The 23,370-nt window shown below is 39.2% G+C and overlaps 1 protein-coding gene across 2 annotated transcripts in view; it reads left to right on the forward strand.

Moving 5' to 3' along the window:
- The window catches only part of polg2 (polymerase (DNA directed), gamma 2, accessory subunit), a 38,325-nt gene extending 17,121 nt beyond the window's left edge, over positions 1 to 21,204 (forward strand). Inside the window, exons 4-8 of one of the 2 annotated variants that reach the window (XM_051895869.1) lie at positions 18,111 to 18,296; positions 18,419 to 18,559; positions 18,673 to 18,753; positions 20,350 to 20,450; positions 20,552 to 21,204. In XM_051895869.1, coding sequence (XP_051751829.1) covers positions 18,111 to 18,296; positions 18,419 to 18,559; positions 18,673 to 18,753; positions 20,350 to 20,450; positions 20,552 to 20,717 — 675 coding nt within the window. In that variant the 3' untranslated portion in view covers positions 20,718 to 21,204. Of the gene's footprint in view, positions 1 to 18,110; positions 18,297 to 18,418; positions 18,560 to 18,672; positions 18,754 to 20,349; positions 20,451 to 20,551 lie in introns of those variants that run through there. The other variant, XM_051895870.1, reaches the window with a different exon arrangement.
- The last annotated feature ends 2,166 nt before the right edge of the window (positions 21,205 to 23,370 follow it).

Below are 23,370 nucleotides of genomic sequence, written 5' to 3' on the forward strand. Positions count from 1 at the left end.
AGGGCTTGATGCTTACTTTTTTCTCAAGGAACGTGTGCTTCTGAGTTGAAAAATTTAGGAGCGCATTAAAAAAAACTTTAGGGGCGCAATTCAGATTTATCAAATAACATGTTTTACTTTAATAAAGGGATACAAAGAGACATTTACAAGCAAAACTATATATATTAGACGTCACAATAATTGTTTAAGCTTTTATCACAGTATATGGTATTATCACAGTATTGAATTGTTACAAAAAAGTGTTGTCCTCTTAACAGGTTTAATAACTTTTTCTTATAACAAAAATCTCTGAACATTTAAATACAATAAAACGATGCCCAAAATGTATGAAGTAAACAAATGTTTCAGACAGATTAAAGTGCAAAAGAATTATAAAGAACATTAAGGCTTAACAGTAAGGTCTTATTAGTTAATGTTAATGCATTAACTAATGTTAACTAACAATGAAAAATAGCATTTGTTACAGTAGTTATTATTCTTTGTTAGTATTAGATAATAAAAATAGAACTGTTCATTGTTAGTTTGTTAGCTATATTATAATAAATTTAACAGATACAACTTTTGATTTTAATAATGTATTAGTAAATGTTTTTTGGCAATATTGCAATTAAACTTTACCTCATGTAAGCTCAGTACTTTGATTAAAGTAATGCGATTAAGCTCATAATCGTAGTAAGCATAATTGCATTAAACTCGCTGCAGAGTCTTTAGTCTTTAGCTAGTCTGGCTAGCGAAGCAAAAACGCGTTGGTCTTTTGTTTACGTCCTTGATGCAACCAAAAATAGCAACAGAACTATACGTTTAAAAGACATGTACAAACAATAAAACGTACTTACAGTTTGAAGCCAGTAAACAGCAGCTTCTGCTTTTAAAGTGGGAACTGCTCCATATTTCAGTAAAAGCCTTTGTGCAAATCCAGCATTGAACTTGTGTAGATTCTGGAAGCTGTCTTCAGCGCCACATCCAGTGTAGAAGATATCACAGATTATAATGGGTTCTATTATCTTTTGACGCGTCGCATCGCTCGCGTCTGGTGTACACAACTCTTCCGCTTCCATTATGTTGCGCGACATGGCCTCGCCCACTTTGTTGCGTGTTCCCGGGGGCGTGTTTTGTAGGGTTTATGATGTCACCAACCCGGGAAGAAGCTCGTTGTAGTCCAAACCGGTCGTTTTTGTAGGCATTAAACTGCCGTAACTTTAAAAGACAATATCTCAGTTTGCATTAAACTTTCAGCGCTGTAACTTTGCAGACACTGTTTATGCTCAAGCAGCAACATTACACACTAACTAAAGTTAAAAAAGTGAAATTGCATTAAACCACCCCTTTAAGACCTTACTCTGATTATGAGAAATAATCGCATTATTGGTGCACATGTAAATGTAGTCATTAATTAAGATTAATAAATGCTTTAGAAGTGTTTTTCATTGTTAATTCATGTTAACTAATGAATCAGCTAATGTTGACTAATTATAGTGTTACCGAACAGTAATAATTATAGTGTTACCAAACAGTAATAAAGAATCAGAATATTTTAAGTCAATATCTAGGCCATGTTTTAGACCAGATTATAATGTAAAAATGTGTATGCCCGGTTTCACAGACAAGGCTTAAGCCTAGTTCCAGACTAAAATGCATGTTTGAGCATATATCTTAATATCATTATGATATCTCAATATCATTTTGTCTCAAGATGCACACCAGTAATGGTTTTTTTTTTGTTTTGTTTTTTCCCTTAAAGCACGGTGTATAAAAGCTACTTAAATGTCTTGCTCCTGGCTTAATCTAAGCCCTGTCTGTGAAACCGGGCCTTAAAGGTACACTCTGTAACTTTTGGCACTCTAGCATTTAATAAACAAAACAGCATGCATCTTGCAGAAGAACATTGTAGCCAGAGCTACTTCTCTCTGTTTATATCTATGAGGAGTCACACAGGTACTGGCATACTCCACAGCGGTTGGCGTCTTGCTCGGTCTAAAATAGTCCCAATATAAACACTTATTATACATGTACCGTAATAATTCATAAGATGATAAACATGGTTTGGAAGATGGATTCATGATGTACATGCTTATGTAATTTTTTTTTTTTTTCTTCAAGCAAATTTATTTGTTTTTTATTCGCTCTATAACAGGCCAAACTGGCCTTTAAAACAAAAAATATCTGTAGCAATTTGAAATTAGAGGCAACCACTAAATTTAATTATGATCCAAACAAAGATGCTACACACATGTAGCATAAGCAGTTGTTTTTGATTTAAATGAGATTGTATAATTTAAAGATTAAAAGCTAAAACAGAATGACCTGACTTTAGATTTGTAAAATTATGCTACTGAATTTCCTCGGTTACCGCTGTACACAAAGCAGTGCTGCGCTTTTAAACTGGCATTATATGGAGGTCAGAGGAAAAGATAATGTCATTGAAACTTTTATGAAGACAGTTCCCATTAGAGATACATTCATATAAACCCCCACCCCCAATTCAATATTTATATTTTTCTTTAAATATTTCAGGCATCGCAAACAGTGAGCTTGCTGTGCCTGGTCCAGTATTTTCTCTGCTTGCACGTTTCTGTTCTCCTCTTTGCGTCCTCCTTCAGCGTGTTCCGTCCTATTTACAGACTTTGCAATATTTCCACACAAATTACATTTTGGGAAATGAATGCAATGCAGTTTGTGCTCAAGTCCTGAGTAGAGATTGTCCAAATTAAAACGAAAAACCGGACGACCAACTAATCAGAACCGGCTGTTTTTTGCTCCAATTGATCAGCAACCGATCCGATCAGATTCTGATTTATGGCCATTCGACCAGTGCATCTGTACTTAATGTGGTTAAATTCACACACAGTTTAATTAATCAGAACCAGCTGTTTTTTGCTCTAATCGCACGATCAGCAACCGATACAATCTGGTTCTGATTTATGGCCATTCGACCAATGCATCTCTAATTAATATGGTTGAATGGATTTAATTACAGGATTTAGAACCGCATTCTCTGCAAACCCCTGCTGTGTGAACCAGACTGGACAACTAGTTATTTGTCACCTCATGTCACCTAGGTCTTTGTCTTCCATCGGAGCTGCATATATCTGTGTGGTCTGTGCATGACTCATTTGCTTCTCTCTCTACTCAGGTATAAAAGCTGCTGTTGGTTAATTAAAGGGGACCTACTATGCCCCTTTTTTAAGAGATGTAAAATAAGTTTCTGATGTCCCTGATGTGTGTGTTTTAGCTCAAAATACCTCACAGATAATTTATTACGTGTTAAAATTGCCACTTTTTGAGGATGAGCAAAAACGTGTCGTTTTAGTGTGTGTCCTTTAAATGCAAATGAGCTGTTGCTCCCGGCCTAAGAGGGCAGAGCTTCAAAAGCTGATGCTCTGAGCTCCGGTGACAGAACAATACGCACTAATAATGTCAGAAACTCAAAGTAGCGGTGTTCATTTCGAACTGAAGTCTGAAAATGATGCCTACAGAGCCAGAGAATATATGCTGCATGGAGGTAGAACAGGTATAGTTCAGTTTAATTGCGGTTATAACTTGTTGTCATCTTGCTTTTATCCACTATTAGTAAAATAATATATTAGTAATATAATAATCTGTTCATTAATTTTCCTATTATCACTCTGAAGTAGCTTTGAAACAATCTGTATTGTAAAAATGGCTATATACAGTGGGTACGGAAAGTATTCAGACCCCCTTAAATTTTTCACTTTGTTATATTGCAGCCATTTGCTAAAATCATTTAAGTTTTTTTTTTTTCCTCATTAATATACACACAACACCCCATATTGACAGAAAAACACAGAATTGTTGACATTTTTGCAGATTTATTAAAAAAGAAAAACTGAAATATCACATGGTCCTAAGTATTCAGACCCTTTGCTGTGACACTCATATATTTAACTCAGGTGCTGTCCATTTCTTCTGATCATCCTTGAGATGGTTCTACACCTTCATTTGAGTCCAGTTGTGTTTGATTATACTGATTGGACTTGATTAGGAAAACCACACACCTGTCTATATAAGACCTTACAGCTCACAGTGCATGTCAGAGCAAATGAGAATCATGAGGTCAAAGGAACTGCCTGAAGAGCTCAGAGACAGAATTGTGGCAAGGCACAGATCTGGCCAAGGTTACAAAAAAATTTCTGCTGCACTTAAGGTTCCTAAGAGCACAGTGGCCTCCATAATCCTTAAATGGAAGACGTTTGGGACGACCAGAACCCTTCCTAGAGCTGGCCGTCCGGCCAAACTGAGCTATCGGGGGAGAAGAGCCTTGGTGAGAGAGGTAAAGAAGAACCCAAAGATCACTGTGGCTGAGCTCCAGAGATGCAGTCGGGAGATGGGAGAAAGTTGTAGAAAGTCAACCATCACTGCAGCCCTCCACCAGTCGGGGCTTTATGGCAGAGTGGCCCGACGGAAGCTTCTCCTCAGTGCAAGACACATGAAAGCCCGCATGGAGTTTGCTAAAGATGGTGAGAAATGAGATTCTCTGGTCTGATGAGACCAAGATAGAACTTTTTGGCCTTAATTCTAAGCTGTATGTGTGGAGAAAACCAGGCACTGCTCATCACCTGTCCAATACAGTCCCAACAGTGAAGCATGGTGGTGTTTTTCAGCTGCAGGAACAGAACAAGACAATGACCCTAAGCACACAGCTAAAATAACAAAGGAGTGGCTTCACAACAACTCCGTGACTGTTCTTGAATGGCCCAGCCAGACCCTGACTTAAACCCAATTGAGGATCTCTGGAGAGACCTAAAAATGGCTGTCCACCAACGTTTACCATCCAACCTGACAGAACTGGAGAGGATCTGCAAAGAAGGAATGGCAGAGGATCCCCAAATCCAGGTGTGAAAAACTTGTTGCATCTTTCCCAAAAAGACTCATGGCTGTATTAGATCAAAAGGGTGCTTCTACTAAATACTGAGCAAAGGGTCTGAATACTTAAACTGAAATAACACATGGTCCTTTCTTTTTTAATAAATCTGCAAAAATGTCAACAATTCTGTGTTTTTCTGTCAATATGGGGTGCTGTGTGTACATTAATGAGGAAAAAAATGAACTTAAATGATTTTAGCAAATGGCTGCAATATAACAAAGAGTGAAAAATTTAAGGGGGTCTGAATACTTTCCGTACCCACTGTAAATGAAGATGACTTGACTTGATTTTCACCTGAGATTTGGAGCCAGATTACAGGGGGTTAAAAATGACTTGTAAAAATGAGATTGGTGGGTCTATTAGTAAAATCTTTTGACTTCAGCAATTTGCTGCATTATGCAAAAAATGGGAAAAAGCAGTTCTGTTTTTTGCTTAAAGTTTGCATGCCTATAACTCAAGAAGTATTAAAGATATCTTAATTAAGATTCTGTGCCCAGTTGCATAAATCACCTTAAGTGTAATTTTCCCCTTAAGATCGCCCTTATGTTTCCCTTAAACTTAACGGTTATTTTCTGCAACACCCTTAAGTGTTACTTAAGGGTTTCTTTAGGTGAAATGTCATAAACCCTAAGTAATCCCTTAAAAAAACGATAAGTGTTTCATAAAGCCCCTTAAAACTGTCATTTCCCTAAGTATAACATAAGGTTCGGAAAAATTCACCTAAAGGTTTAATCCAAGTCCTCTAACGAGACATGATCAACCGCTTTATATTATAAACAAATTGTAATTTAGACTTATATGGTCAATGGAAGCGCAAACGTGCGTGCATCACACGCAACAACAAACCTCATTGGTTGTTGCGTTTGCGCTCACGTTCAAGCTTCCAAAACAGCCAGGCTTGGAGGGTTACTTTAAAAATATATTCCATTACAGTTACAAATTACTTCATAAAAAAAGTATTCAGTAACGTAATCCAAGTACCACAATATGAAAGTAATGGGGGGGGGGGGTCAACTTTATAAATAAATTGCATTTTTAAATTTAATTTTAATTATCTCTTCTCAATTTCTGCAAGTTTTTAAATGTTACACGTTCCATACTTTTGAATGGGTCTCAACAAGAAAAATATTTTACAAATCTGATAAATTATCTATTGCAGTATTATTATTATTGTTGTTGTTTACAGCTTAAAAATATAAAAGTCACATCAGATCATAAACAAACTGAACAAGCTCGGATCAAACATTTATGTTTGTTCTGCTTTAATTTTAATGTTTACCATTTTGGTTACTTTTAAAACCTATTAAAACTAAGCAATCTGGTAACTGGTACATTATTTGGCAGCACAGCAGCTCTTTTAAAAGAATAGTGTCAATGCAGGCAGATCAAAGCACTGTTGAATATCAAATGTCAAGTCAAATGTCAAGTGTCCCCAACTAAGCAAGCCAAAGGCGACAGCGGCAAGGAACCCAAACTCCAGCAGGTGACATCAGGTGGCAGACAAGTGGCAAATAGGTGTTTAAATGGAGAAAAAAACCTTGGGAGAAACCAGGCTTAGTCGGGGGGCCAGTTCTCCTCTGGCCAACAGTGCTTTGTTACGATTCAGGTAGCTATCATAAGTCCGACAGGATCGCAGCATTCAAAGTATTTATTCCAGTTCCATCCAATTGAGGATCGTATTCATCACGGCGGTATGGATGGTTGTTGAGAAACTGTGTCGTGGCTGTCGTGTCGATGAGGCCCTCACAGTGGATGATCTAGTTGACTCAATCTCTGCTGATACTTCAGGGCTGCATTGTGGTCGTGTCAAGGTGCAGGTCCTTGGTCTCACCTGGATACGGCCCGGATCCGGTTGACTACGGTGAACCTCGGGATAACCAGAAAGACTAATATTAGCGTAGATGCCATTCTTCTTCTGATGTAACGAGTACATCAGGCGTTATAGGAAGTGTTCCCGGTTCCGGCTGACCTAATTTATGCAGCCTAATAATCCTTTAACAGATTTGAAAATATAAATTGGTAATGTGTTGTGTATGCCAGGTTAAAGAAATGTGTTTTTAGTCTAGATTTAAACTGACAGAGTGTGTCTGCTTCCCGAACAATGCTAGGAAGATTGTTCCAGAGTTTAGGTGCCAAATAGGAGAAGGATCTACCGCCTGCGGTTGATTTTGATATTCTAGTTATTATCAGCTGGCCTGAATTCTGAGATCGCAATAGACGTGAAGGACTATAATGAATTAGGAGCTCGCTCAGGTACTGGGGAGCTAAACCATTTAGTGCTTTGTAAGTAATTAGCAAGATTTTAAAATCCATATGATGTTTAACAGGAAGCCAATGCAGTGTTGACAGAACTGGGCTAATATGGTCATACTTCCTAGTTCTAGTAAGAACTCTAGCTGCTGCATTTTGTACGAGCTGTAGTTTATTTATCAGGCGAGCAGAACAACCACCCAGTAGAGCGTTACAGTAATCTAGCCTTGAGGTCATGAACGCATGAACTAACTGTTCTGCATTTTTCATTGAGAGCATATGTCGTAGTTTAGATATATTTTTAAGATGGAAGAATGCGGTTTTACAGATGCTAGTAACATGGCCTTCAAATGAAAGATTGGTATCAAAGAGCACACCCAGGTTCCTAAGTGACGACGAAGACTTAACAGAGCAGCCATCAAGTGTTAGACAGTATTCTAGGTTATTACGTGAAGAAGTTTTTGGTCCAAAAATTAGAATCTGTTTTTTTCTGAATTTAGTAGTAGGAAATTACTGGTCATCCAATTTTTTATATCAGCTATGCATTCCGTTAATTTTGTGAATTGGTAAGTTTCGTCAGGGCGTGAAGAAATATAGAACTGAGTATCATCAGCGTAACAGTGAAAACTAACGCCATGCTTCCTAATGATATCTCCCAATGGTAGCATGTACAGAGTGAACAGCAACGGTCCTAGTACTGAGCCTTGCGGTACTCCATATTGAACTTGTGATTGATATGACATCTCTTCGTTTACTACTACAAACTGATAACGGTCAGATGAGTATGATTTGAACCATGACAATGCAATTCCACTAATGCCAACATAATTTTCGAGTCTATTTAAAAGAATATTGTGATCAATAGTGTCAAATGCAGCACTAAGATCCAGTAACACTAATAGAGAGATACAACCACGATCTGATGATAAGAGCAAATCATTAGTAACTCTAATGAGAGCAGTCTCAGTACTATGGTATGGTCTAAATCCTCACAGATACTATTTCTTTCTAAAAAGGAACATAGTTGTGATGATACTACCTTTTCTAGTATTTTTGACAGAAAAGTGAGATTTGAGATCGGCCTGTAATTGACTAATTCTCTAGGATCAAGTTGTGTTTTTTTAATAAGAGGTTTAATAATAGCCAGCTTAAAAGTTTTTGGTACGTGTCCTAGTGATAAAGATGAATTGACGATATTAAGAAGAGGATCTATAACCTCTGGAAGCATTTCTTTCAATAGCTTAATCGGTATAGGGTCTAACATACATGTTGTTGATTTTGATGATTTAACAAGTTTAGACAATTCTTCCTCTCCTAAAGGAGTAAATTAATTGAATTTTTCCTCAGGGACACTACAATGCACTATCTGACGCGATACTATAATAGACGGTTGCATGGTTATAATTTTTTCTCTAATATTATCAATCTTGCAAGTAAAGAAGTTCATAAAGTCATTACTGCTGTGCTCTTTGGAAACATCAGAAGTTGAAGCTTTATTTCTTGTTAATTTAGCCACTGTATCAAATAAATACCTAGGGTTGTGTTTATTTTCTTCTAAAAGTTTTGAAAAATAAGCAGATCTAGCAGATTTTAAGGCCTTTCTGTACTCAATCATTCTTTCATTCCACGAAATGCGAAATACTTCTAGTTTTGTTTTCTTCCAGCTGCGCTCCATTTTTCTGGCTGCTAACTTTAGGGCCCGAGTGTGCTCATTGTACCATGGCATTGGATTAATTTCCTTAATCTTTTTTTAAGCGCAAAGGAGCAACTGAGTCTAATGTGCTGGAAAAGACAGAGGCAATAGTTTCTGTTACAACATCGAGGTCTTCTAAGCTTTCTGGTATGCTAAGGCGATGAAACTGATCAGGAAGATTATTTATAAAGTGATCTTTAGTGGTAGAAGTGATGGTTCTACCATATTTATGGCATGGAGGCAGTTTAGCCGCCTTGACTAAATGTAGTATACACGAGACTAGATAATGATCTAAGATGTTGTCACTCTGCTGCAGAATTTCAACAGCATCAATATCGATTCCATGTGACAATATTAGATCTAAAGTATGATTACGACAATGAGTGGGTCTTGACACATGTTGTCTAACACCAATAGAGTTTAGAATATCTGCAAATGCCAATCCTAATGCGTCTTTTTTATTATCTACATGGATATTAAAATCACCAACAACAAGGACTTGTTGTTTGCATTTTCTTCTTTGAAAACAAAATAGCAGTGAAATTTCCATGAACTGAAAGCGTCTAATAGGTTTGGAACGACAAAAGGGTGAGTGAATGACAGCAGAAATCTCAATTTTGAGTAAACTATCAATTTGAGTTTCTCGTCTGGCCTTTCTCTTTCATATTTAGTTTTCTTTTTTGTTTTCCTTATTCATCTTATGTTGTTTTACCACGATCTGTATTAACAAATAACGTGTCCATGACAACAATAGAATTTTATAACAGCAAAACTTGGGTTGCTGTCATGAAACACTTAACGGTTTCCCTTACCTAAGAGAACAGTTTAAGGAATTATATGCAACACCCTTAAGTCATTCCCTTAGGCCATGTTCACACAGCAGCAGAATATGGTTGTCAGTCCTGTATTTGAGTCCTTGATACGGTTACGTTCACACACAGTACGGTTATTTACGGGAGTGACAACCGCATTCTTTAACCGAACTCACACCTGTAAATTTTCAGGACTCACAACCGCATTCTCGGAATATTTGCGCTGTGTGAACGGAACCGTACTGGACAACTAGTTGTCTGTCACTTCATACAGTGCGAGAGAGTTTCTCTTCTAAGGTGTTTTGTGTGTGGTTTCACTTTCTGTAACTTACTGCGACAGAGATGTGAGCTGTGTGTCATCTGAAGGTGTTAGATCCAGTCACTGTTCTCCACCGGAGCGGCTCCTGTCAGTTTTGTGTTTCTTTTCGAAATTCAAATGCTGTGTCATGCGCAAGACGTCGCAAAGAACGTGACATGCATGTGCAAAGACACGTGTGCCTCCGGCTAGCGTGTTTACATGCTGCTGTTGGTTAATAAAGTTTGAATGGATGAACTTGCCATTCAATTAGTCTCTTGTCATGTCAAAAGCGATAATACTTTTCAGTTTTATGGACGTCACCATCTTTAATATTACGTTGGTCACTGTCGTTATGGTTACTAAGAGACTACAGGCTTGAGTCTCATTGCACGTTCATACAGGCAGTGTTCCAGACGCTACTGTAAGTTGCTGTGTGAACAAGACATTTCAAGACTCACACCTGTAAGTAAATGTGGTTGTCAATCCCAAAAACTGACAGTGTAAACAACAAAGAAATCACGCCTTAAGTGTCATACTTAAGGGAAAAACTTAAGGTGCTTTATGCAACCGGACCCAGGTCCTTAAAAAAACTTCTCTTTTGATATCTTTATTTTTACGGCCCAATATGGTTCACTTCCAGAGATATGAGGGTTTCAGTGTGGTTCCATGAGTAAATTTTAAACACTTTCAGTGTTCAAAAACCAAATGTGGGTCATGTTGATGATGTTTTTTTTCTTTTAAAGATGAATATCTGAAGAACGAATTAGAGCCCTGCATTTCTGCCCGAGCCCGATGGGCCCCGACTTATGGCCATCGGGCCGGTTTTCACATCATAGCTCACATGCGGGCTGGGCTTCGGGCCTGTTTTAGGCTTCTCCTTCTAATTACTTTGGACATCCATTAATTAAAATAAACCATGAGATGCTGATGATGGTAAAACAAGCATATACATAGACATAGTGCTGCTGGAAGAGTGAGAAAGGAGGACTGGAAACTGAATTAAAACTAGGGATGTTTATTTCGGTGTGACCCATTAAAAATACCAAAATGTGTTTTTCAAGGCTTAAGTATTATAGATGCGCAAATATAGCATAAAAGATAACCGAATAGGAGTATTCATATGTCATGCACCTGCAGTGCTTGTACGGAGAAATCACGCCTTGGGCACATACACAACATAGCCTATCAGTTCTCGCATCGCTAACTTGACATTGCAGCCTGTTCATTATCAAAATAAAATACAGTCAATCAAACATATAAAAAGTTACACTGCTCAAAGTGTATACAGGGCCAGATTAACATAAGGGCTAGGTGAGGCTGAAGCCCCAGGGCCCGAGCATGGAAGGGGCCCGTTATTGGCCGAGGGAAAGATTGACTGGCCATCAGGAGCACATGAAATTTTCATGTTGAGCCGATCACCAAACAATCCCACATATTAAATGCTGTTATTTACTGGAGTCTCAAGCAGCGCGAGAGCAGCTGGACCATCCCACGCACCATGGTGACAAACTCGCTTGACGCTTTCATCGCTCTGTTGAAGTGATAACCAGCGGCAGTTGCTCGATCCACTTGAATTTGATACAAGCATAACATGAAATGTGAAAATTAGAAGTTCTGTGGCGAAACTACAAAAAAAAGAACCCTAGATTCCATCCTTCCTTGTGGAAAATAGGAGTCTTTGGTCTTCGAGCCGCAGGAAGGTAAGCTGGGTCTATATTTATGTTTTAAAATATGTCAACCTTGTTTTTCCTGTATAGTTTTTCCTGAGCATGTAGGTGGAAAAAGATAGGGGTTTTTAGGCACTGAAGTTCCATTAGGTTGGCTGGAACAATTTATTTGTACTGTGCTGGCAACAAAATGGCCGCCTCTCAGCCACCTTTGGTAGAGTAGCTTCTCCTCTAGTTTAGCTAGAGTATGTTTGACTTAGCACTCTTTACTTCAGATAGATCTATGTCTAGTGTCGGCCTCCTGGGCCGACTGACATTGTTTGCTTGTTGAGCTTTGCTTTACTTGAGTTTCCTCTTCTCTGGTTGAGTTCAGAGGTTGAGTTTAAGCCCCAGGCAGATCTATGCTTCGTGCGGCCCTATAGGCCCACAGCTTAGCCGGCCTAGGCTAGAACTAGGGTTTAGTTGATTTACTAAAGCATTCACCCTTTATTGCTACTATCCCTTGTCAGGTTGTATAGTTCCTAGTTCTGGCCTCCTCTTATTTGAGTTGTCAGGCCAAATGCCCATTACCCTTTTGGTGTAGGTGCTAGTTAGATAACAGCTAAGGTAGCAGGCTGTCACTAGCCTCCCTGGTGCCGTTGTCTTAGGTGGTAAGCCCTTATGTTTGTTTAGATAAGTGTATGCTATGTTGCTTAGGCCCCACTTTTCTAGAACTTCATTCATACTGAATTTGTCTTTCCCCTGAGCCCCTTGAATTAGCATTCAAGCTTGAGGTTACGGTGTTAGCTTGGTTAGCTCCCGTTCTCTAGGGTTCAGTACAGATGTGTTATTTCTGTTTAGTGAAAGCATCCATTCTTTTCAGGATGGTATGTATGAATAGCAAAGCATTGTGTTTGCTTTGGGTTCTAGTTTTGCCCTACACATGTGTGGGCTTAACTCCTTGCTGCCACAGGTTAGCACCTGTTCTTATGAGTAGTAGGCCTGTTTCTAGCCTCCGTTAGAGCATGGTGACTATTTGTACTCCCCTTGCTTTTAGGGTTATTGGCGTTTTACTGAGTACATGCCCTGATGGATTGCATAGCTCAGGTTGAGTGGTAGGGAACCTCACTTTCAGTTTGGTTCTTTTTAGCTCCCTTTAGAGTTAATCTCTGCCACAACAGCATATTGTGTCTGTGGAGTTGAAGGCTCGGGTGAATCTGAGCCTCCTTCTAGCACGATAGCTTGTGATTTCACAAGTGTTGTTGGTAGATGTTCATGAGTTTTGCTCACTTAATTTAGCACTGCCACAGGTTTATGCCCGTGTCTCTCTCAGAGCATGCTGGCGGAGTGTGTATTCCTCTTGCTTTAAGAGTGAAAGGTGTTTTACTGAGTACATGGCCTGTTGGTTTGTGTTGGATTTATTAGCTCTAGTCGAGCTAAATAGTTACCTCACTAAGTAAGTCTGGTTCTATTATGGCTCCTAGAACTTTTAGTTGCCACTAGCTGGCGCCACGTGTCCGTGAGTTGTAGCTGACGCTACGTGTCTGTCTAAAGTCGTAGGCTCGCTTTGGGCCTCCTACAGAACATGATGGTGTATGTTGTTACTCCTCTTGCTTTAAGAATAAAAGGTGCTTTTACTGAGTACACTGCTTGTCGGATTGTGTTAGGTGGACTGTTATGTGGGCACTCCACAGTCTTTCTGCTGGTTTAACTCTGTTTCATTCTGAGTTACATGTTTGTAGGTTCTTTTTTTCAGCAAGCTAGCTGTTTAAGGTGTGTGGCCTTAACAGGCCGCCCTTGAAGCTTTCCCACTCCCACATCTGGGTGTTGAAACTTAAGCAGAGTAAACTTGTAGCTTCACATGTCTGGCCTTTAGCAAGGCTGTTGTGTTATTTATATTTTTCTACACTGTGTAGAACTGTTGTCATGTTGTAGGCCCCTTCTTGGGCCTCCATGATTTTGTGCCTACAGTACAGTCTATCTGTTAGGTTGAGCTCTGTACTCCCCTCTTTTGAGGGTTGTCCTGCATAGTACTTAGCTCCCTAAGCTGGTCAGTGGTTGAAGGCCTCTCCGAGGCCTCCCTATTTAGGATCAGTCCCCAGGCTGGTAATGTACTCCCCTTGTTGGGTTCCTTTAGAGTGCACAGCCTCCTCAGTGCAAATAATCAGGCGCTGAGTAGATCCTAGGATTGAGCAGAGTTTACTCCCCTCATTTGTAGGGTTAAGAGCACTTAGCGGAGTCCTGCTCTCCTGGATGCCCGTCTCTACGCTCTTGTCTGAGTTGCTTACTGCCCCTTTGCAGTCACTCTTACTGGATACCTTCTCTGAAGAATGCGTTGTTGAGGCTCTTGTTCAGACAGGTTGCTGGCCAAGACTAGGTTGCTATCGGACCGGGTCGGCCTCCCTGGTGGCATTTGGGGTGACTGTGTTCCCCTTCTAGTGACTGGCTGGGGTTCCTTCCGGCCCCCTGGCTACATTCCCTTAGAGGGACCCTCTTTCCTCAGAAGGTTCGGTCCCAGAAACCTTGGAACGGCCTTGGTAGGCCTTCTGCGGAAGGCCTCTTTGAGGCTTATAGCTTGGGCTGTTGGCCGTAGGGAATGCTGTCACTGTCACTGGCCTTTGTTTGACCAGAGGGGGAGTTGCTCTGGCATTTCATTTGAAACTGGTAGTTGACGTTTGTCCAGCCATCTTCTTGGCATGCACTCCCCTCAATCATGGTGGCATGGGTATATCATTCCCCATATGCGGTAAAACGCAGTGTTGAGTTCCCTTTCAAAAGGGAACGCCTCAGGTTACGTATGTAATTATGGTTCCCTGAGAACAGGGAACGAAACACTGCGTTCCTTGCCATGCATCAGGGCTGCCTGCTGAACAGTCCCTTCAGACGATAAGATACCGACTGCTTCACTGGCGGCTCCTTTATACTTCCGGGCCGCATCTTGATGACGTCATAGGCTGTCGCCGGCCAGTAGGATTGGAGAGATTTAATACTTTGCTTTCAGGTTCACGAGTGACGTTCCCCATATGTGGTAAAACGCAGTGTCTCGTTCCCTGTTCTCAGGGAACCATGGTTACATACGTAACCTGAGACGAATTCTGACAAGATGTCGGACTCCTGACTCGGGCCAGTCATGCCTGTCACTCAAAAAGTAAAAGATAACAATCGCATACAACATACCTCTGAGTGCCAAAAATCCACTGGTCAAGTTGAGGCACTTTAACTTGCTCTCAAAAGTGTATTTATTAGCATCTATATTTCTATATTTTAATCAGATATCTTTAACACTTCCTGAGTTACAGACATGTAAACTTCAGAAAAATATTTTTTGGCACTCAGAGAAGTATGCTGTATGCAGATATTTTGATTAAGGGAAACAGGATACATTTCTAGTTTCAGTATTATTTGTTCTTTAGACATTGCTCTTTAAACACAATAAGTATCAGCAAATTTACCCACATTTGGTTTTTGACCATTGAAAATTCAACAATTTGGACATGGAGTCGCATTGGGATCCCCATATCTATGTGATTTAAACCATATAGGGCCCCAGTACAGTACTATGCTGATGATGAAATTTGTGTAATGACACTGTACCCTAGTGTACCTGTAAAACTGAAGTATACTTTGGGTTTGTTTTTTTTTGTTTGTTTTTTTTTTCACCAACAGAGGGGCCTGTGTTTACGTCCCAATGTTGGCTCAGTATTGGCTGGCTCCTGTGTCAGCATCACACTCATGCGTCATGCTCCTCACGTGACCAGGATGTGTTTGATGCTGATGCAGGAGCCAGCCAATACTGAGCCGGCATTCGGATGCAAACACAGAAGCTCTGTAAACCGCTTAGCAGAATGACGGGAGAGACAAATTTGTTGAATATAGTCATTATTTTTGTTTTGTTTTTGCACACAAAAAGTATTCTCGTCGTTTCATAACATTAAGGTTGAACCACTGTAGTCACGTTCACCTTTTTTTTATTTATTTTTTTTTTATTATGCAAACAGACAATTACAATATTTACAGAAAAGAAATTAAATGCAAAATACAAATACAAAGCAAAACATACATAAAACAAAACATACATAACAGCCAGTATGATTTGGGTGTGGGTGTGTGTGTGTGTGTGTGTGTGTGTGTGTGTGTGTGTAGTAAGTGTAACTGGGTGTGGGAGTGGAAATATATGAATAAAGGAGCATGTAGGAAAGTACAACAGACATAACCAGAGTTAAGAAAAAAATATATATCAAAGAGGAGAAAAAAAAAAAAAAAGAAAAAAAAAATTGACAATAATAATGATGAAGATAATAATAGTATCACACGCAAAAAATGAGGAAGGTGACAATAGCAACAGTATTAATAATAAATAATAATAATAACAATAATAATAATAATAATAATAACAATGATAAATCCAATTAATAAGAAATGACAAATAGTAATAATAGTATTAGCAGTAGTAGTAATGATAAATATTAAGAAATATACTCATTTCATCCGGAATGAGGGGGAGGTTAAAGGATCAGGAAGAGGAAAAATAAAGATAACAGTAATAGCAATAATGATAATAATATTAATAATGGTAATATTGATACAGCCATTAATAGTAATGATAATAGTAGTAGTTGCAATGGCAGTGATAATAATAATAATAATAGTATTAATAATGGTAATATTGATACAGCTATTAATAATAAGATATTATAAAGCTGCCTCTATTCCCCTCATGGCCATGGCATAGGATAGACCCCCGTCAGTGTCATGTTGCAACGAGCTATCAAGGTGCGGTGCTGCAGGGCCGAGGGTCCCAAAATCCATCCCCATTTTTTTTTTTTTTTTTTTTTTTTTAATAAATATGGCTGCTTTCATTGTTATACTCATGATATGTTTATGTCAACTAGTGTATAATGCATTAAAAAAGCATGGCGTGCAGCATGGAACCAGCCCAGTGCAAAGCCCAGGCCGCCACGCCCACGCCACACTTACCCTATGTGTGTGCATTTTTTTTTTTTTTTTTTTCCCCATCTCTTTTTTTTTTTTTTTTTTTTTTTCCTTTTCCCTTTCCTGCTTTAAACTTATTTTATGCTCCAAATGAATGTGTGTGTGCACCTCATCTAATATGTGAAGCATTAAAACAGCGAGACAAGTGCTGAGCCAGCCAGAGACAAGAAATCCCAGGTGAAAGTACAAGCTGGAGGGCGAAAGCCCAAGGCCCCCGGCCCCACATCACACCCACCCACACCTAATCAAAACCGCACATGTCAGGGACTAGTATGCCACAGCCAACCAAGGTCCAGAAACAGCAAAAAAAAAAAAAAAAAAAAAAAAAAAAGGAGAGAGAGAGAGAGATTTAAATATAATCTTATAAGTATTTTATTTATATTTGATATTAGTCGGTGTTGCTACCTCTTCCTGACCCCCCTCCCCCCAATCATGTGTGAATATTGATGGTGTACCATTGAGGATGGCTTCAGACAAAGAAGGTCACGTTGACTTTTAACAATTTTTTTACTACTTTTCTGGACATTGAATGTGGTAATTTCGTTGTTTTCATTGCTTTCAAAAAATCTCTCGGATTTCATAAAAATATCTTAATTTGTGTTCTGAAGATGAACGAAGGTCTTACGGGTGTGGAACGACATGAGGATGAGTAATAAATGAAATTTCTGTCATTATTGGGTGAACTAACCCTTTAATGAATTCAGTTAAATGTGTTAAACGTGTTAAATCGACAGCCCTAAATAGTAGGTGTCGTGGAAATTCTCAATACAAATCTGACTTCACCACTGACAATTTAAACAACTCCTAGTTGTTAATATAATACTATAATATAATAATGTTGGTATCATATTGGCTATTTGATACCAACAATAATTAAAAAACAAAAAGAAAGAAAAATGTATTGTCCCCATTTGTTTTATTTCATAGATAACAAAAAGAGATTTCAGTGACATTTTGACTACTAAACTAGGAAATCTCCCCAGTTTCAGGTAGTTGAATATGTGATTTTTTTTTTTTTTTTAAATACTGCAGGCACTTTCGAGACACTGTAGAGTTAAATCCCCCAAGTAAATGAGATCACTTGATTGTAATCCAGTTATTTTTTACTAGTTCTAGAAGCCATCATTAATATTGCCTGGGCCATTTTAGGATTTAACTACAATTAAAAAAATTATCAGATTTCTGTTGTTTTATTCAACTACACACTGAAGATAAACACATGTGGATACCAAAATAAGTTTTTCAGCATTTCAACAGTAGGAAATTTCTTGTGGAAATTGTGGCCACTACTGTATGTGTAAAACCACCCTTAATGGTATTCATTGTGTACTGTCTATTAGTGTATATGGTCTGTATGTGAGAAAATGTTATTTTCTGTGTGCACAGACACACCAGCTGGCAGAGTGCACTGTTGGTTACAGGCTTACTTTATTTTTTTTATTCATGCGTTTTAAACAATTTCTTTATTTGTGGAAAAAAAAATGCTATACTAGGATTACAGTGCAACTAAAGTATAAATCATGTGCTACTGCAGTTTGCTTTAGGCCCGTCTGACTTCAGCATGTGCAATGTGATGGATGAGGAACTGAAAGAGGGGACATCTCATGGTGTTAAAGTCCTTTATAAGTTCCCCTGGGGCTCAGAGACCCTGGAGACACTGTGGAGCCTGGGGGATACACAACTGCTAAAGACTCATCAAGGAACTTGCAGAAAACTACAGGTCAGAGCAAAGCAAACTTAGATAATGTTTGCGTAGTTTAGTTTGTCAAATTAATTTTACTAACTTTGTTCAGAACTATATATTATGCACAAGAGTAAATTTCATGTAGATGTAAATTTCAGTGCAGAGATGGAAGAAAGTCTGTAGTTCCTCATGTCATCTCTGTCAGTGCGAATGTGGATCGAGGAATGCTGGCTTATCTATTTAACTCATTTCAACTGCTGAAAAAAAACGACAGCAAACAGAAGCTTCATCAGAGGACAGTGAGTAAGCTTACGGTTTCCCTACATTTTTTTGAAAATTATGCTTAATATGTAATAGTTAATGTAAAAAAAAAAGTCAGGGAAGCTGACCAGGGTTTCTTTGCTTTGTTCAGGTTTTAAAGCTTCATCCCAGTTTAACTCCAGTGAAAGTGGCTTTGGATATGGGACGAGGCTCTAATACAGAGCTTAGACAGGTACAGAAGGATAAACATATCTGTTTTTATAATTACTACTGTTTCTATAAAAACTACAGTTCAAAAGCTCAGGATCAGTCTTGTTTCCCTTTATTTTGTTTTTGAAAGAAATTAATACTTTTCAGCAAGGATGCAATAATCGCTAAAAAGTGAGAGTAAAGACTTTTACATTGTTACAAAAAATGTTTTCTTCCCCCCATTTATCATTCTATTCAAGAATCCTGAAAAAACATATCTTGATTTCCACAAAAAATAAGCAGCACAGTCATTCTAACATTGATGGCAATTCAAACTTCAACCATCCAAAACAAAAAAAAATCAGAAATAAATTATAGATTATCAAAGTCACAGCTTGTATCGAAATATATTTATTAATGAATCTGATTATCAATCATTGTTTTTATTCTCTGTTACTTCATTGTCATTTTCAAATGTAGCTCACTCTAAAAGTAAAGAGTAGCGGTAAGCACGTTGAAGGTTTATGGATAGTCTGTCATTTCATAAAGTGATCAGCCATTTCCTCACAAAAGTGAGCATACTGAATTCAGTGTGTTGAAGCCTCTCTCCCATTGATGTCCATTACAAAAAGACAACCTGTTCTCATTCCAGTGGCCTCGTCTGTTAGGGCTCCATTTACACACCAGACAAGAAGCACCACACAGTGACTAGGACAGTCACACACTGGACGTGTCATTCTGTACTTGCATTTGCAAGTTCAAGGCGGCAGTCCAAAACAGTGAATCTTATCACTAGTATACAGGCAAAAGTTTAATGAAGTGGCATCAATGAGTTTGAAGGTTTTTGAAAAATAAGTGCAAATGATGATCTAGTGAAAGGGTGATCTATATTGTAATAATTCTGAAGCATAGACTTTATTCCAGCCACACAGTTGTAGTAGTAGTTGGGCACCCCCCGACAGATGCTGGTGTGTGTAAACTCATAAAAACAATGTATTCCAATTTTATATATTTGACTCTCTTTACACTCACTTTGCAAAAACATAATGAAACATAACCTGCAAAACTGGCTAGTGAATTGATTGTGCTACCAGGCATGGTTGATTTTCACCTGCATTTGGCGGATGTTAATATCAAAACTTGTACCTAGGTAAATATAATGTGCATTGTAGCGCCTATAATCTTTGTGAACTGAAACATAAATAAAAAATTTTTTTTTTATACGAATCACAAACTAAATGGTCCATTCCTTCATTCCATTAAGATTTATACAAAATGTTTTATTAAGCTCGTTTTTTTTTTTTTTTTTTTTTTTTTTTTTTAATTTATCAGATATAAAAATATAGGACTGAGACTCAAACCCTCTCCATTTTGGATTGACCCAAAAACTGGAACTTTTAGCAGTATTGACCATTTACATTTGGGTTTAAATTCTAATCTCAAACTTAGACTTTAATTTAGACTAAAAGAAACGAGTGTGCAAAATCTGTAATCTCTAACCTGGTGATTTTGCAATACCAATATATATACGTAATTAAAAAAAGAAGAAGAGGTAAATTAAAAATGGTCACGCAACCAACTTTACAAATTTGTGGACCACTTAATATGGACTGACCCTAAGACAACTGTCTCTCTAAAGGTTTGTGAGGGTTTGCTCCAAGAGTTTCTTGAAGTTGGAATTTCCACATGGCCTGGATACTTGGACACAATGTCATTATCTCTGGAGAATTTGCACACAAAGTAACTGACTCTATCCACATTTTCTATACAATACAGAGTAATTTTTTGAGTAAAGTTTTCATGATGAAATTAATGTTGACAAAGTTTTCTTTATGCTGCAGGTATGATGAAATGGGTGTCCTCTTCACAGTGATGGTCAGTGAGAGTACACTAAAAAGTGGCCTTCTGCTGGTCCGTAACCGAGATACCACCATCAGAGAGACCATGCACATCTCAGAAGTCAAATGCTTCTTGCTCAAATACATATCTGCCTCAGACAATATCTGACTTTTATCACCTGTATCTCAATGGAATACATCTTGTAAAGTACTGTAATGTGGTGATATAACTGTTGGGAGTATTGTCACTGTTACAAAATGGTTACTCTGCTTATGTAAAATGGTATTAGTGTATGCCATTTGAAAAACAAAAAAAACAAACAGATTTCATATGAAACTATCAAAAGTTCCATCCTGAAATTGCATTTATTTTTGAACATGTTAACTAATATCTACTGTATATCTACCACTTTGACTTTGCCCCAGAGTTTATATTAATGTTATGTGGTAGGAGTTTAGTGGTTAAAAATCTGGCCCAGATAATCAAAGATTTAGGGTTCATACACATTTTGCAAAGTTTGGAAAATGCAATGTCACCTATATATTCAAGGTGTGAAATATGTTTGAATTTTGAATGATGTCCTTGAAAGTGTTTATATATGTTCTTTGAATGTTCAGTGTGAGTAAAAAAAGAAAAATAGATTTTATGGTATGGATCCCATGCGCATCCTGAGTCTCATTGCTTTGCACAAGTAGGCTACATGTGATATATGGGCCCACTCGGACGCTAGGAGGACTTTTTTTTTTTTTATATATATATATATATACATGATGCATTTTAACTATTAATTGTGTAATGGTTTTAAAATAAAATTTAAATCTTTAATAATAATAATAATAATCACACATAAGATGAAGTCACATGCAAAAGTATTTTGGATAAAGCTCATCTGAATTTAGTATAGCCTACAGGTTTACTTTAACAGTAGATAGAGATTTACATAGGAAATAAGAACCAAATTACCCTCCTCAGTTTTTCTGATGATGGAGCATACTGCCATATAAAATTTCACGTAATTGGGGCACTGCCCCCCAAGACCAGAGCCATTTATGATTTTGTGGGAGCGATGAATAAAAAAAATGTATATCATTCACATTTTCTCATTTTATTTGTCTTATTTTTGTGAGTAGAATGAGTAAATAAGGGCTAAATCTTTTAGAGATTTACATAGGAAATAAAAACCAAATTACCCTCCTCAGTTCCCTTTCGAAAGGGAACTCAACACTGCGTTTTACTGCATATGGGGAACGTCACTCGTGAACCGGTGTCTGAAAGCAAAGTATCAAATCTCTCCAATCCTATTGGCCGGCGATAGCCTATGACGTCATCAAGACGCGGCCCGGAAGTATAAAGGAGCCGCCAGTGAAGCAGTCAGTATCTTTTCGTCTTTCGGGACTGTTTTGTCTGATCGCGATTTCATTGAATCTGGTAAGGAAACTTTATATCATGTCTGACAAACGTTTCAGAAAGTGTGCTGACCCGTGTCCCAGGTTTTTGACACCCGGTGACACACACAATCTGTGCTAACTGTGAGCGTCTCCCTATGAGGACGCTCCATTCTCGTTTGGCACTCTTCTTAAGGGAAGAGGTGTCAGCATCTGTGCCTGGTGGTTCTGGCCCTGCTCGTGCTGAGGCAGTGCGGCAGCTGAAATCATGGGGCTCGCAGGTGGAGCTCGCTGAGGAGTTTGAGAGAGGTGTAAATCTCTCAGCCCCCAGCGGCTGGCAAGGACAAGCTGTTGGATGACGATGACGATGACGTCCTTTCATTGACGTCATCGGATCCAGCAGCGAGTGCTCTTCTGGCTTCTAGCCCTAGAGAGCAGGAGATGGCTGTTGATGAGGAAGCAGGTGAGCCTGCTGAATCTTCAAAACCTCCCTGCCCTGCGTATGCAGAGCTGCTGGAGGTTATGGAATGCGCTTCTGGCAGTCTGCAGCTGCCTTGGAAGCGTGTTAAGAAAGGGTCCGCACGCGGATGGCTCGACGAGCGGTTCCTTTCTGGCCATAGCCCAGCAGCCCCCGTGAGCCTTCCATTCCTTCCTGATCTCCATGTTGAGATTGAAAAGGCATGGAAGAACCCACATTTGGCTCGTATTCATCGACATCAGTGGGCGAATTTCGCTGATGTTGAGGGATTGAGCCAGCATGGGTATGTGTCGATGCCTCCTATTGATGAGATGTTTGCGAACTATCTCGTCACGGGGCAGGCACCGACACTGAAAGCTCCGGTCCTGCCTTCTAAGCCGCTTAAGACCACCTCTCGCTTAAATGGCAGGGCATACGCGGCAGCGAGTCAGGCTGGGGCGGCCTTACACACCATGGTGGTGTTGCAGGCCTACCAGGCCGACCTGCTGAAAGATCTGGATCAGGGGCAGGGTCTGTCCCCTGAAGCGGTAGAAGAGCTGCGCCACACCACAGATCTCACTCTCCGGGCCACCAAGCAAACCGCCGCGTTGATGGCCATGGAGAGGCATCTGTGGCTGAACCTGGCGGACATGGGGGAGAAGGAGAAGGGCTTTCTCCTTGATCTGCCGGTTTCGCCTTCCGAACTTTTCGGCACCTCCGTCGAGGCAGTGTTGGGAAAGTTCAGGGAGGCGAAGGCGCGCTCGGCAGCGTTTAAAACCTGCATAACGCTCAGATCTGAATCTGTGCCCAGACAGACAGGAGGTCCCACCCCGTCTCGATTTGAGGATCGAAGACACGGCCAAAAATCCAGCGTGGCCTCTCAAGCACCTCCTCCTCCACGGAGCAGGTCCCAGAGAAGGGAGGACTCACGGAAGAAGAAGCAGGATCTGAGAGAGGTGATCGATCGCAGACGCCAGCA

Source organism: Ctenopharyngodon idella, chromosome 6 (genome assembly GCF_019924925.1).
Source record: "Ctenopharyngodon idella isolate HZGC_01 chromosome 6, HZGC01, whole genome shotgun sequence".
In the NCBI taxonomy this organism is placed as follows: domain Eukaryota; kingdom Metazoa; phylum Chordata; class Actinopteri; order Cypriniformes; family Xenocyprididae; genus Ctenopharyngodon; species Ctenopharyngodon idella.